The following is a 16172-nucleotide window of genomic DNA, read 5'->3' as shown; positions in this document are numbered from 1 at the left end:
CCTCCCCCCGCTGGGACGAGGGAACGGGAACAATGACCCTCTGTAGACACAATTTTTGAATCGCTGCCAGCACCACCTTCTTGTCCGGAAGACCTACTGGCAATGCCGAAATGAAGAACCGGTGAGGGGGTATCTCCTGAAACTCCAGTTTGTATCCCTGAGACACAATCTCTAGGACCCAAGGATCCAGGCCTGATTGAATCTAGACCTGACTGAATATCCGAAGACGGCACCCCACCGGTCCGGACTCCCCCAGGGAAGCCCCAGCGTCATGCGGTGGACTTGGTAGCAGCAGGGGAGGACTTTTGGTCCTGGGCGCCTGAGCCTGCAGGAGGTCTCCTTCCTCTACCCTTTGAAGCGAGGAAGGACGAACCTTTTCCACGCCTGTATTTATTTGGATGAAAGGACTGCATTGGCTGATGTGGTGCCTTTTTCTGTTGTGTGGGAACATAAGGAAGAAAAGAGGACTTACCCGCAGTCGCGGTCAAGACCAGGTCAGCCAAGCCATCCACAAACAAGACAGTACCTTTGAATGGTAGTGCTTCCATAGACCACTTGGAGTCGGCATCAGCATTCCATTGATGGATCCACAGCGCCCTCCTGGCAGATATGACATGGCATTGGTTCTTGAACCCAAGAGACATACGTCCCTCGCCGCGTCCTTTATGTAATCTGCAGCGTCCTTAATATAACCGAGAGTTAAAAGGACATTATCTTTATCCAGAGTATCCATATCATTAGCTAAATTCTCAGCCCATTTAGCAATAGCACTACTCACCCATACCGACGCCACAGCGGGTCTCAGCAAAGCCCTTGAATTAGCGAAAATGGACTTCAGAGACGTCTCCAGCTTGCGATCCGCCGGATCTTTGAGAGCTGCTGTGTCTGGAGACGGAAGCGCCACTTTCTTAGACAAACGGGATAGAGCTTTATCAACATTCGGAGACGCCTCCCATTTTTCCCTGTCATCAGAGGGGAAAGGATACGCCATGTAAATCCTCTTGGGAATCTGCCATTTCTTATCCGGCGACTCCCAAGCCTTTTCACAAAGAGTATTCATTTCATGAGAGGGGGGGAAACTTCACCTCAGGTTTTTTTCCCTTGAACAAGCAAATCCTTGTTTCCTGTACCGCAGGTTCATCAGAAATGTGTAAAACGTCTTTTATAGCCACAATCATGTACTGAATACTCTTAACTAACCGTGGATGTAACGCTGCCTCAGTGAAATCGACCTCGGAATCAGAGTCCGTGTCGGTATCCGTATCTACCACTTAAGTAAATGGCCGCTTTTGCGACCCGGATGGGGTCTGTACCTGAGACAAAGCCTCTTCCATGGACTTTTTCCACACCTGCGTCTGTGACTCAGACTTATCTAACCTCTTTGATAAGGAAGCTACATCGGAATTTATCGTTTTGAGCAGTGCTAGCAAATCAGGTGTCGGCTGCATCGACAGTCCCAATTCTAGCCCCGCATCCGCTCCCCCAATAACCTCCTCCGGTGAATAACCTTCAGCCTCAGACATGCCGACACGTAGTACAGACACACAACACACAGAACGTCCCAGCTAGGTGACAGGCCCACAATAAAGCCCAGATAGAGGACACAGAGGGAGTATGCCAGCTCACACCGCAGCGCCCATATATCGCAAGACACGATATATGTACCCAGCGCTGCCTTATGTTAATATTAAGCACCACACTGCGGCCCCCCTCTGAAAATGCCCCCCGTTACTCGGGAGAAAAGCGCGGAGGTCCCGGCAGCGTCTATCCCTCAGCCGCGTGTTGTAGGGAAAATGGCGCCCGTGAGCTGCGGGACGACGCTCCGCCCCTCCCGGCACGCTTCGGCCCCCAAATTTTAAATCTGAAAAAAAGATGCCGGCGGGAGTCTGTAAACGGTGCCGAGGCACCTAAAATCTTTAAGCCGCCCAACAAACTCCAGCGTTACCGCTGTGCTGTACCGTTACTGAAGTCTTCTGCCGTCCTGAAGTCTTCTGATCTTCTCATACTCACCCGGCTTCTGGCTTCTGTGAGGGGGGTGACGGCGTGGCTCCGGGAACAAGCAGCTAGGCGCACCAAGTGATCGAACCCTCTGGAGCTAATGGTGTCCAGTAGCCGAGAAGCAGAGCCCTTAACTAAGAAGAAGTAGGTCTGACTTCTCTCCCATCAGTCCCACGATGCAGGGAGCCTGTAGCCAGCAGGTCTCCCTGAAAATAAAAAAGCCTACCATAAAGTCTTTTCTAGAGAAACTCAGTAGAGATCCCCTAGTGTGCATCCAGTCACTCCTGGGCACAAAGTATAACTGGGGTCTGGAGGAGGGGCATAGAGGGAGGAGCCAGTTCACACCCAGTCAAAGTCTTTTTACTGTGCCCAAGCTCCAGCGGATCCAGTCTATACCCCATGGTCCTTTTGGAGTCCCCAGCATTCTCTAGGACGTAAGAGAAATAGCATTTCATTCTTTGAACGCAGGGAAGGTTAGCGAGGCTTTCTTATTGTCAGTGAAGTAAGCCTCCTCAACCTGCTCAGGTGTTGTGTCAGCAATATTCAACACATCTGTAATGGCCTCTATCATCAACTGCACCCCCTTTTACAAGAGATGCGGCCCCCCGCAGCACATCCCCGTCACCGTCTGCAGTATCAGAATAGGTATCCATGTCATCTTGCATAATCTGGGCAAGAGCACGTTTGTGGGAATATACAGTAGGGTTCCTGAGGTGACAGAACCGGGCCAGACTGCCATAGAGCCGTGTAAAACCTGAGTTGCAGATTCATTCTGTGCAACCCTAGTAGAAATCTGAGAAATCATGGATTTGATAGAGGATAACCACTCAGGCTCCCTTGCTGGTATCTGCGCTAAACCAGTGCAATCCTGATTACATGGAATGCCCCCCCTTCTACAACCCCCTGGTACTGAGAGAGATAGCTGGAGTTGCTCTGGAGGGACAGCTCTCACTGACACCGCTTCTGCAGGCAGGAAAATGGCGCTGAACGCTGCTGGGTCCGCTCTGAGAAGAAACTCCGCCCCCTTAATGGCGCTGTCTTCCCGCTCTTCTGAAGATTATACTGGCCTGAGGAATCACGCTGGCAGCGATCCTGTGACGCTGACAGGCTTGGGGGTCAGTGTAGGGTGTAGGCGCTGGCTCAGGGCGCCCCTCACAGCGCCGCACTATGTACCGATGAGCCCCGGAGCGCAGTTAGTACTGTGCTCCATACCCTGTTGCCGCCATTTTCACACTCGCCCCCCGCTTGCTAGGGGGGCTGGTGACTCACTCGCCACCGATCTTCTGGCTCTGTAAGGGGGTGGCGGCTGGCTGCCGGGGTGAGCGTCCCCCTGCGGCTGGCAGCGATCTATCCCCTCAGGAGCTCAGTGTCCAGTCAGTGGAGACAGTGGCTCAGACCCCGCAGGGCAGACACTGCTCCCCCCCTTAGTCCCACGATGCAGGCAGGCTGATGCCAGCAGTCTCCCTGTAAAATAATAAACTCTAAAATAAACTTTTACCAGAGAAGCTCAGTAGAGCTCCCCTAGCTGTGACCGGCTCCTCCGGGCACATTTTCTAAACTGAGTCTGGTAGGAGGGGCATAGAGGGAATAGCCAGCCCACTCTCTCAAACTCTTAAAGTGCCAATGGCTCCTAGTGGACCCGTCTATACCCCATGGTACTAATGTGGACCACAGCATCCTCTAGGACATAAGAGAAATATATATCTAAGAACATTAAAGCTTTCACTCCTTTTTCTCACCCCAATTCTTACACTATTCTGGAAACCAAGGGATGTGCTACCTCGTCACTTTATTGCTTTAATACCAAACCCACCACCAGGAGATCTTGTGAACCAAATGTGTTAGCGACCACTTCTATTAGGACTTTTGAGAAAAAAGGCGCCCATGATGGTCCAATCATTGACTTATACGTTATTTGTTGTTCAGTCTTGTATGTTGTATACTACTATTTGTCACACCTTCAACATAGGTTTAGAATTTGTGTATTAGACTTGCCATTAATATATAACATTCTAGCACAAAATATGTGTAACTGATGTTAGTAGACTAGCAGGGCATTCGCTGGAAGCTCTACATCCGTGGACACCTTCCAGGTATCAGAGTAGCCCTTTGCTTCACTACCGGTTGTAGTACGAGTGCTCATGTGACTTTATTTCAGACTTCGCACACTGTAGATGAACATCCCAGACAAGAAAGGCACGTTGTCCTTCACAATCAGCAAAGGTCCATTATTTGTCTTCGGTGTGAATTCTCCTGTGTGTAAAGAGGGATGACTTAAACGTGAAGCACTTCCCGCATTCGGAGCACACGTACGGCTTCTCTCCTGTGTGAGTCCTCCGATGGGCGGCAAGAGTCGACTTCTCGTTGAAACACTTCCCGCACTCCGAACATCCAAACGGCTTTTCCCCCGTGTGCGTCCTTTCGTGCGTCACCAGCGAGGTCTTGACGCTGAAACTTTTCCCGCACTCTGAGCACACAAACGGCTTCTCTCCTGTGTGAGTCCTCTGGTGAGTAGCCAGCTGGCTATGGAAAGGAAAACATTTACCGCATTCGGAGCACTCGAACGGTCTCTCTCCGGTGTGAGTCCTCTGATGGCCGACGAGGTGGGCGTTGTAAGAGAAACACTTCCCACATTCCGAGCATCTATAGGGCTTCTCCCCCGTGTGTGTCCTTTGATGTCTAAGAAGTTGGGAGTTGAAAGCATAACACTTGCCACACTCCGAGCACACGTACAGATTATCGCCTTTGTGGATTCGCTCATGCGCGGACTGCGCTGCCTTGTCGATGAAACATTTCCCGCACTGCGAGCATTCGTACGGCTTCTCGCCTGTGTGGGTTCTCTGATGTGCGATCAGCTGGGAGTTGAAGGCAAAACATTTGCCGCACTCAGAGCACGCGTACGGTTTGTCTCCTGCGTGACTTCTGCTATGTGCCGCAAGAATCGACCTCTCATTAAAATTCTTCCCACATTCGAGACATGGGTTCTCCCCTGTGTGAATTCTCTGATGCATGACAAGTCGGGTTTTGCCTGAGCAATGCTTCCCACATTTAGGGCACGCGTACAGATTATCCTCTACGTGCGTTCTCTCATGTCTAGCAAGGGTGGACTTCTCACTAAAACATTTCCCACATTTTGAGCACCCAAATGGTTCCTTCCCCGTTGGGGTACTTTCTTGCGCAGCAGGTTGGAGCTTCCTCAGAAAACATTCAAACTCTTTCCCACTGGGGTGTACTTTCTGATACTCAATAAGACTTGACAAATCTCCAAAGGAGTTTCCATCTTCATACGATGTTCCATCACTAGAGCTTCTCCGATGTCTAGAATGAGCTGATCTAGGAAGCTTTTCCAAAGATTGTGTTATTAATGACTTATTCCTCTTTCTTTGATCTACAATACAAAGAACTGTACATGCATGACCTGTGGGTTCATATATTTTACTATCAGTGAGGGTTCCTCCATCACATGAGATTGGTTCCTCCATAATATGAGTAGCTGTATACTGTGTATGATCTGTGGGTGTATAGATGTCACCGTCTGTAAAGTTTCCTCCTTCCCATGACACTGATTTCACCTGAATATGAGATATATATTGTGTATGATCTGTGGGTGTATAAATGTCACTGTCTGTGAGGGTTCCTCCATGACATGAAACTGGTTTCTCCATAATATGAGCAGCTGTATACTGTGTATGATCTGTGGATGTATAATTGTTGTTGTCCATGAGGTTTCCTCCATCACATGAGACTGGTTCCTCCTTAATATTAATAGATGTATACTGTGTATGATCTGTTGTGTCTGTGAGGGTTCCTCCATCACATGAGACTGGTTCCTCCTTAATATGAGTAGGTGTATACTGTGTATGAACTGTGGGTGTATAAATGTTGGTGTCTGTGAGGGTTCCTCCATCACATGAGCCTGGTTCCTCCTTAATATGAGTAGGTGTATACTGTGTATGAACTGTGGGTGTATAAATGTTGGTGTCTGTGAGGGTTCCTCCATCACATGAGCCTGGTTCCTCCTTAATATGAGTAGCTGTATCCTGTGTATGATCTGTGGATGTATAAATGTCAGGGTCTATGAGGGTTCTTCCATCACATGAGACTGGTTCCTCCTTAATATGAGTAGATGTATGCTGTGTATGATCTGTGGGTGTATAAATGTCACTGTCTATGAGGGTTCCTCCATCACATGAGACTGGTTCCTCCTTAATATGAGTAGATGTATCCTGTGTATGATCTGTGGGTGTATAAATGTCACTGTCTGTGAGGGTTCCTCCATCACATGAGACTGGTTCCTCCTGAATATCAGTAGATGTATGCTGTGTATGATCTGTGGGTGTATAAATGTTGGTGTCTATGAGGGTTCCTCCATCACATGATATGGATTCTGCCTTAATATGACTAGGTATATATTGCATATTATATATTTGTGTACAAATATTGGTGAGAATTTCTCCTTCAGATGAAGTAAGTCCATCGGCCACATTTCTCCTATGTGCTCTTGGCATATCGTCTGATTGATCTATTTCCAAACATTTATTTGAGTTTATAGAATGAGAAGACGATGTCGGAATGTATGGTGTTATACGCATCTGTAGAAAATAAATTCACAGTTACTATTTTATGGTTGAATTAGACAAGGGTTTTAAAATAAGAAGAAAGTACATTAATTAACAATAGTGGTGTACAAAGTAAAATGATAAAAGAGAGAAGTGCAGTCTATACATTACTAAATGCAACACTTTCATTCAAAAAGAAAATGAAACATAAGTTGGTATCGAAAGAATATACAGTTCTGTGTTAATAGTTTATTTTTAGCAATTAATAAAATGCAAAATGACTGAACAGAAGAAAGCTGTAAATCACATCAATATTTGGTGTGACCACCCTTTGCCTTCAAAACAGAATCGGCTCCTCTAGGTACACTTGCACACAGTTTTTGAAGGAACTCGGCAGGGAGGTTCTTCTTAACATCTTGGAGAACTTACCACAGATCTTCTGTGGATGTAGGCTTGCTCAAATCCTTTGGTCACTTAATGTAATCCCAGATAGACTCGATGATGCAGAGATCAGGGCTCTGTGGGGGGGCCAAATCATCACTTCCAGGACTCCTTGTTCTTCTTTACGTTGAAGATAGTTCTTAATGACTTTGGTTGTATGTTGGGGATCGTTGTCCTGGGGGTCCCAAAAATCTCAAATAGAGGTTGACCTCTGCCTCCTCAGCATGGCTGCATACACAGGGGAACTGCCGCCATGTTTCCAATCACAGGGAGTGTGATCTCAATGCTGAGAAATACAGGCAGGTACTTCACCATCATGCAATAACATCAGGGAGGAATCTGATGGCTCCAAATTTATTCTGCAGCAGGACAAAGACCCCAAACATACAGCCAACGTCATTAAGAACTATCTTCAGTGTAAAGAAGAACAAGGAGTCCTGGAAGTGATGATATCACCCCCACAGAGCCCTGATCTCAACTTCATCAAGTCTGTCTGGGATTACATGAAGAGACAGAAGGATTTGAGCAAGCTGACATCCACAGAAGATCTGTTAGTTCTCCAAGATGCTTAGAACAACCTCCATGTCGAGTTCCTTCAAAAACTGTGTGCGAGTGTACCTAGAAGAATTGATGCCGATTTGAAAGAAACTTGAGGTCACACCAAATATTGATTTGATTTAGATTTCTCTCCTGCTCAGTCACTTTGCCATACTCATTTATTAGGATGCAAAAACGAAATGCCCATACCTAACGATCAGGGTTTTTGTGTCTTGAAAAAGCCCATTCAGCGAAACGCGTGTGTGATCATCACAGCTATCATTTAGACATCTCTGCAGGGAAAGAGACCATTAGCTGTGGCCACACACGGGCACGTAATTATGGCTATTCAGCTGGCAAAATACAAAATAAGAAACAAGATTTACTATATAACATATTTTAGTGTTGGTTTTGATAGTTATATGCAATATTGAATGCTTATATGGACTATGAAAGTGCCCTGTAGACCATAGATAATGGGTAACCATTTAGTAAACATTCATAATATATAAAAGCCATATAAATTATAGTGTAATAGGGACTCTGGTGAACTATTACTAGATTAGGCAGTAATTCTGAACAAGTGAAACGCGTTGGTAATGTTACATTGCGATAGATGTGACCACTGCTGCTGGCCAATAAAATGTGCCATCTGTGGACCTACACGTAGAGCAGTAACTGTATTAAACTTGGTTGTGCCGATTTGCTTTGTCATCCTGATATAGATTGGCAGGGGTATACAGTATATGGCTGCCAACCCCTACAGCTTTTTGTTATATAAACCTATGTTGGAGAGTTTGTCCACCACAGGGACCTATATTCATAGACAAACTGTAGGGCTATCCACATGCCACAACAATGGAAGCACATAGCAATTACCTAATGTAATAAACGGTGCGGTGACGCACTATCTGGGTAGCCTTTTGCTATATACAGTATTTAACACTCCCATGATTTCTGCATGCCTTGCAGGTTACTGTATTGGCTCTAAGCAGGCCCTGAGAAGGAGTCTGTACATATACTGAAGACAGCAGACTAACAGACCTTGAAGATAAGATTGTGTTCTGGTTCTAATTCCTTATGAAAATCAGAATACAGGGAACAGACTATCGGCAGAACATACAGCTGTATGAGCAGCAACACAATACATGTTGGGAGTCTCCCCTGCAGTACATTGAGAAGCCCCCCTAAGCCAGAGAGACGCATATCTGTACTGAGGACATCCGACCATCCATTCTGAGCACTAGAGTAGAGGTGACGGAACTCCCTCAGATGAATGAAGATATGAAGGACTTTCACATACAAGCCGAGTATTGATTCTTGTTTCTCAATGTGGCACTGCATTTATTATGTGCACCGAGTGTTTCATCATAATACTGTATATATGTGATTATCAGATGATGTGTGTATATAGGGGGCCCCCATACCTACTCTCCCCTGTACAATACATGACAGTCTCCTCTTACCCAGTGATGTGAGGGGCCGGTGATTCTCCATCATCACGTCCTTGTACAGACCCCTGTGTTCCTCTATATACTCCCCCTCCTGCATGGATACATAGACAGTGACATCCTGACACCTTATAGGAACCTGACATACACAGTGATACAGTCATCACCCAGACACATCCCCTGGTGTTACTGTATAATGTCCCATTCCCAGCAGTCACCTCTCCAGTCATCACCCAGACACATCCCCTGGTGTTACTGTATAATGCCCCATTCCCAGCAGTCACTTCTCCAGTCATCACCCAGACACGTCTCCTGGTGTTACTGTATAATGTCCCATTCCCAGCAGTCACCTCTCCAGTCATCACCCAGACACATCCCCTGGTGTTACTGTATAATGTCCCATTCCCAGCAGTCACCTCTCCAGTCATCACGCAGACACATCCTCTGGTGTTACTGTATAATACCCCATTCCCAGCAGTCACCTCTCCAGTCATCACCCAGACACATCCCCTGGTGTTACTGTATAATGTCCCATTCCCAGCAGTCTCCTCTCCTATCATCACCCAGACACATCTCCTGGTGTTACTGTATAATGTCCCATTCCCAGCAGTCACCTCTCCAGTCATCACCCAGACACATCTCCTGGTGTTACTGTATAATGTCCCATTCCCAGCAGTCACCTCTCCAGTCATCACCCAGACACGTCCCCGGTGTTACTGTATAATGTCCCATTCCCAGCAGTCACCTCTCCAGTCATCACGCAGACACATCCTCTGGTGTTACTGTATAATACCCCATTCCCAGCAGTCACCTCTCCAGTCATCACCCAGACACATCCCCTGGTGTTACTGTATAATGTCCCATTCCCAGCAGTCTCCTCTCCTATCATCACCCAGACACATCTCCTGGTGTTACTGTATAATGTCCCATTCCCAGCAGTCACCTCTCCAGTCATCACCCAGACACGTCCCCGGTGTTACTGTATAATGTCCCATTCCCAGCAGTCACCTCTCCAGTCATCACCCAGACACATCCCTGGTGTCACTGTATAATGTCCCATTCCCAGCAGTCACCTCTCCAGACATCACCCAGACACATCCCCCAGTGTTACTGTATAATGTCCCATTCCCAACAGTCACCTCTCCAGTCATCACCCAGACACATTCCCCCGGTGTTACTGTATAATGCCCCATCCCCAGCAGTCACCTCTCCAGTCATCACACAGACACATCCCCTGGTATTACAGTATAATGTCACATTCCCAGCAGTCACCTCTCCAGCCATCACCCAGACACGTCTCCTGGTGTTACTGTATAATGTTCCATTCCCAGCAGTCACCTCTCCAGTCATCACCCAGACACGTCCCCCGGTGTTACTGTATAATGTCCCATTCCCAGCAGTCACCTCTCCAGTCATCACCCAGACACATCCCCTGGTGTTACTGTATAATGTCCCATTCCCAGCAGTCACCTCTCCAGTCATCACCCAGACACGTCTCCTGGTGTTACTGTATAATGTCCCATTCCCAGCAGTCACCTCTCCAGTCATCACCCAGACACATCCCCCGGTGTTACTGTATAATGTCCCATTCCCAACAGTCACCTCTCCAGTCATCACCCAGACACATCCCCTGGTGTTACTGTATAATGTCCCATTCCCAGCAGTCACCTCTCCAGTCATCACCCAGACACATCCCCTGGTGTTACTGTATAATGTCCCACTCCCAGCAGTCACCTCTCCAGTCATCACCCAGACACGTCCCCCGATGATACTGTATAATGCCCCAATCCCAGCAGTCACCTCTCCAGTCATCACCCAGACACGTCCCCTGGTGTTACTGTATAATGTCCCATTCCCAGCAGACACCTCTCCAGTCATCACCCAGACACATCCCCCGATGTTACTGTATAATGTCCCATTCCCAGCAGTCACCTCTCCAGTCACCACCCGGACACATTCCCCGGTGTTACTGTATAATGTCCCATTCCCAGCAGTCACCTCTCCAGTCATCACCCAGACATGCCCCCTGGTGTTACTGTATAATGTCCCATTCCCAGCAGTCACCTCTCCAGTCATCACCCAGACATGCCCCCTGGTGTTACTGTATAATGTCCCATTCCCAGCAGTCACCTCTCCAGTCATCACCCAGACACATCTCCTGGTGTTACTGTATAATGTCCCATTCCCAGCAGTCACCTCTCCAGTCATCACCCAGACACGTCCCCGGTGTTACTGTATAATGTCCCATTCCCAGCAGTCACCTCTCCAGTCATCACGCAGACACATCCTCTGGTGTTACTGTATAATACCCCATTCCCAGCAGTCACCTCTCCAGTCATCACCCAGACACATCCCCTGGTGTTACTGTATAATGTCCCATTCCCAGCAGTCTCCTCTCCTATCATCACCCAGACACATCTCCTGGTGTTACTGTATAATGTCCCATTCCCAGCAGTCACCTCTCCAGACATCACCCAGACACGTCCCCCAGTGTTACTGTATAATGTCCCATTCCCAACAGTCACCTCTCCAGTCATCACCCAGACACATTCCCCCGGTGTTACTGTATAATGCCCCATCCCCAGCAGTCACCTCTCCAGTCATCACACAGACACATCCCCTGGTATTACTGTATAATGTCCCATACCCAGCAGTCACCTCTCCAGTCATCACCCAGACACATCCCCTGGTGTTACTGTATAATGTCCCATACCCAGCAGTCACCTCTCCAGTCATCACACAGACACATCCCCTGGTATTACAGTATAATGTCACATTCCCAGCAGTCACCTCTCCAGCCATCACCCAGACACGTCTCCTGGTGTTACTGTATAATGTTCCATTCCCAGCAGTCACCTCTCCAGTCATCACCCAGACACATCCCCTGGTGTTACTGTATAATGTCCCATTCCCAGCAGTCACCTCTCCAGTCATCACCCAGACACGTCCCCCGGTGTTACTGTATAATGTCCCATTCCCAGCAGTCACCTCTCCAGTCATCACCCAGACACATCCCCTGGTGTTACTGTATAATGTCCCATTCCCAGCAGTCACCTCTCCAGTCATCACCCAGACACGTCTCCTGGTGTTACTGTATAATGTCCCATTCCCAGCAGTCACCTCTCCAGTCATCACCCAGACACATCCCCCGGTGTTACTGTATAATGTCCCATTCCCAACAGTCACCTCTCCAGTCATCACCCAGACACATCCCCTGGTGTTACTGTATAATGTCCCATTCCCAGCAGTCACCTCTCCAGTCATCACCCAGACACATCCCCTGGTGTTACTGTATAATGTCCCACTCCCAGCAGTCACCTCTCCAGTCATCACCCAGACACGTCCCCCGATGATACTGTATAATGCCCCATTCCCAGCAGTCACCTCTCCAGTCATCACCCAGACACGTCCCCTGGTGTTACTGTATAATGTCCCATTCCCAGCAGACACCTCTCCAGTCATCACCCAGACACATCCCCCGATGTTACTGTATAATGTCCCATTCCCAGCAGTCACCTCTCCAGTCACCACCCGGACACATTCCCCGGTAATACTGTATAATGTCCCATTCCCAGCAGTCACCTCTCCAGTCATCACCCAGACATGCCCCCTGGTGTTACTGTATAATGTCCCATTCCCAGCAGTCACCTCTCCAGTCATCACCCAGACATGCCCCCTGGTGTTACTGTATAATGTCCCATTCCCAGCAGTCACCTCTCCAGTCATCACCCAGACACGTCCCCTGGTGTTACTGTATAATGCCCCATTCCCAGCAGTCACCTCTCCAGTCATCACCCAGACACGTCCCCTGGTGTTACTGTATAATGCCCCATTCCCAGCAGTCACCTCTCCAGTCATCCCACAGACACGTTCCCCGGTGTTACTGTATACTGGCCCATTCCCGACAGTCACCTCTTCAGTCATCACACAGACACATCCCCTGTTATGGTTTAATGCCCCATTCCCAGCAGTCACCCCTCCAGTCATCACACAGACACGTCCCCTGGTGTTACTGTATAATGCCCCATTCCCAGCAGTCACCTATCCAGTCATCACCCAGACACATCCCCCGGTGTTACTGTATAATGTACCATTCCCAGCAGTCACCTCTCCAGTCATCACCCAGACACGTCCCCTGGTGTTACTGTATAATGTTCCATTCCCAGCAGTCACCTCTCCAGTCATCACACAGACACATCCCCTGGTGTTACTGTATAATGCCCCATTCCCAGCAGTCACCCCTCAGACACGCCCCCCGGTGTTACTGTATAATGGGCAATTCCCGACAGTCACCTCTCCAGTCATCACACCGACACATCCCCTGGTGTTACTGTATAATGTACCATTCCCAGCAGTCACCTGTCCAGTCATCACCCAGACACATCCCCCGGTGTTACTGTATAATGTACCATTCCCAGCAGTCACCTCTCCAGTCATCACCCAAACACGTCCCCTGGTGTTACTGTATAATGTCCCATTCCCAGCAGTCACCTCTCCAGTCATCACCCAGACACATCCCCCGGTGTTACCGTATAATGTCCCATTCCCAGCAGTCACCTCTCCAGTCATCACCCGGACACATCCCCTGGTGTTACTGTATAATGTCCCATTCCCAGCAGTCACCTCTCCAGTCATCACCCAGACACATCCCCTGGTGTTATGGTTTAATGCCCCATTCCCAGCAGTCACCCCTCCAGTCATCACCCAGACACATCCCCCGGTGTTACTGTATAATGCCCCATTCCCAGCAGTCACCTGTCAAGTCATCACCCAGACACATCCCCCGATGTTACTGTATAATGTACCATTCCCAGCAGTCACCTCTCCAGTCATCACCCAGACACAACCCCTGGTGTTACTGTATAATGTCCCATTCCCAGCAGTCACCTCTCCAGTCATCACACAGACACATCCCCTGGTGTTACTGTATAATGCCCCATTCCCAGCAGTCACCCCTTCAGTCATCCCACACACACGTCCTCCGGTGTTACTGTATAATGGGCAATTCCCGACAGTCACCTCTCCAGTCATCACACCGACACATCCCCTGGTGTTACTGTACAATGCCCCATTTCCAGCAGTCACGTCTCCAGTCATCACCCAGATACATCCCCTGGTGTTACTGTATAATGCCCCATTCCCAGCAGTCACCTCTCCAGTCATCACCCAGACACATACCCTGGTGTTACTGTATAATGTCCCATTCCCAGCCGCCACCTCTCCAGTCATCACCCAGACACATCCCCTGGTGTTACTGTATAATGTCCCATTCCCGGCAGTCACATCTCATCACCCAAACACGTCCCCCGGTGTTACTGTATAATGTCCCATTCCCGGCAGTTACCTCTCATCACCCAGACACATGCCCTGGTGTTACTGTATAATGTCCCATTCCCAGCAGTCACCTCTCCAGTCATCACCCAGACACATTCCCCGGTGTTACAGTATAATGTCCCATTCCCAGCAGTCACCTCTCCAGTCATCACCCAGACACATCCCCTGGTGTTATTGTATAATGTACCATTCCCGGCAGTCACCTCTCCAGTCATCACGTTACTGTATAATGTCCCATTCCCAGCAGTCACCTCTCCAGTCATCACCCAGACACGTCCCTCAGTGTTACTGTATAATGCCCCATTACCGGCAGTCACCTCTCCAGTCATCACCCAGACACATCCCCCGTGTTACTGTATAATGTCCCATTCCCAGCAGTCACCTCTCCAGTCATCACCCAGACACGTCCCCTGGTGTTACTGTATATTGTCCCATTCCCAGCAGTCACCTCTCCAGTCATCACCCAGACACGTCCCCTGGTGTTACTGTATAATGCCCCATTCCCAGCAGTCACCTCTCCAGTCATCACCCAGACACATCCCATGGTGTTACTGTATAATCCCCCATTCCCAGCAGTCTCCTCTCCAGTCATCACCCAGACACATCCCCTGGTGTTACTGTATAATGTCCTATTCCCAGCAGTCACCTCTCCAGTCATCACCCAGACACATCCCCTGGTGTTACTGTATGATGTCCCATTCCCAGCAGTCACCTCTCCAGTCATCATCCAGACACATGCCCTGGTGTTACTGTATAATGCCCCATTCCCAGCAGTCACCTCTCCAGTCATCACCAGACACATCCCCTGGTGTTACTGTATAATGCCCCATTCCCAGCAGTCACCTCTCCAGTCATCACCCAGACGCATCCCCTGGTGTTACGGTATAATGCCCCATTCCCAGCAGTCACCTCTCCAGTCATCACCCAGACACATCCCCCGCTGTTACTGTATAATGCCCCATTCCCGGCAGTCACCTCTCCAGTCATCACCCAGACACATCCCCTGGTGTTACTGTATAATGCTCCATTCCCAGCAGTCACCTCTCCAGCCATAACCCAGTCACGTCCACCTGTGTTACTGTATAATGTCCCATTACCGGCAGTCACATCTCATCACCCAAACACGTCCCCCGGTGTTACTGTATAATGTCCCATTCCCAGCAGTCACCTCTCCGGTCATCACCCAGACACATCCCTTTGGTGTTACTGTATATTGCCCAATTCCCAGCAGTCACCTCTCCAGTCATCACCCAGACATTTCCCCTGGAGTTACTGTATAATGCCCCATTACCAGCAGTCACCTCTCCAGTCATCACCCAGACACGTCCCCTGGTGTTACTGTATAATGCCCCATTCCCAGCAGTCACCTTTCCAGTCATCACCCAGACACATCCCCTGGTGTTACTGTATAATGTACCATTCCCGGCAGTCACCTCTCCAGTCATCACCCAGACACGTCCCTCAGTGTTACTGTATAATGTCCCACTCCCGGCAGCTACCCCTCCAGTCATCACCCAGACACATCCCCTGGTGTTACAGTATAATGTCCCATTCCCGGCAGTCACATCTCATCACCCAGACACGTCCCCCGGTGTTACTGTATAATGTCCCATTCCCAGCCGCCACCCTTTCCAGTCATCACCCAGACACATCCCCTGGTGTTACTGTATAATGCTCCATTCCCAGCAGTCACCTCTCCAGCCATAACCCAGACACGTCCACCTGTGTTACTGTATAATGTCCCATAACCGGCAGTCACCTCTCATCACCCAGACACATTCCCTGGTGTTACTGTATAATGCCCCATTCCCAGCAGTCACCTCTCCAGTCATCGCCCAGACACGTCCCCCGG

General features: G+C 49.0%; 1 protein-coding gene across 2 annotated transcripts in view; it reads right to left on the bottom strand.

The window, feature by feature from the left end:
* Positions 1-2367: 2367 nt before the first annotated feature.
* LOC134984166 (endothelial zinc finger protein induced by tumor necrosis factor alpha-like) overlaps positions 2368-16172 on the bottom strand; it is a 116035-nt gene continuing 102230 nt past the window's right edge. The window contains exons 2-4 of one of the 2 annotated variants that reach the window (XM_063949786.1): positions 9002-9080; positions 7746-7888; positions 2368-6590 (exon numbers count right to left, since the gene is read on the bottom strand). In XM_063949786.1, the coding sequence (XP_063805856.1) occupies positions 4227-6590 (2364 nt within the window). In that variant the 5' untranslated portion in view covers positions 7746-7888; positions 9002-9080 and the 3' untranslated portion in view covers positions 2368-4226. The remainder of the gene's footprint in view (positions 6591-7745; positions 7889-9001; positions 9081-16172) is intronic. The other variant, XM_063949787.1, reaches the window with a different exon arrangement.

The sequence above is a fragment of the Pseudophryne corroboree genome (genome assembly GCF_028390025.1).
Source record: "Pseudophryne corroboree isolate aPseCor3 chromosome 3 unlocalized genomic scaffold, aPseCor3.hap2 SUPER_3_unloc_4, whole genome shotgun sequence".
NCBI classification, from domain to species: Eukaryota; Metazoa; Chordata; class Amphibia; order Anura; family Myobatrachidae; genus Pseudophryne; species Pseudophryne corroboree.
The sequence above is the reverse complement of the archived record's forward strand: the minus strand, read 5'-3'. Positions and strand labels throughout refer to the sequence as shown.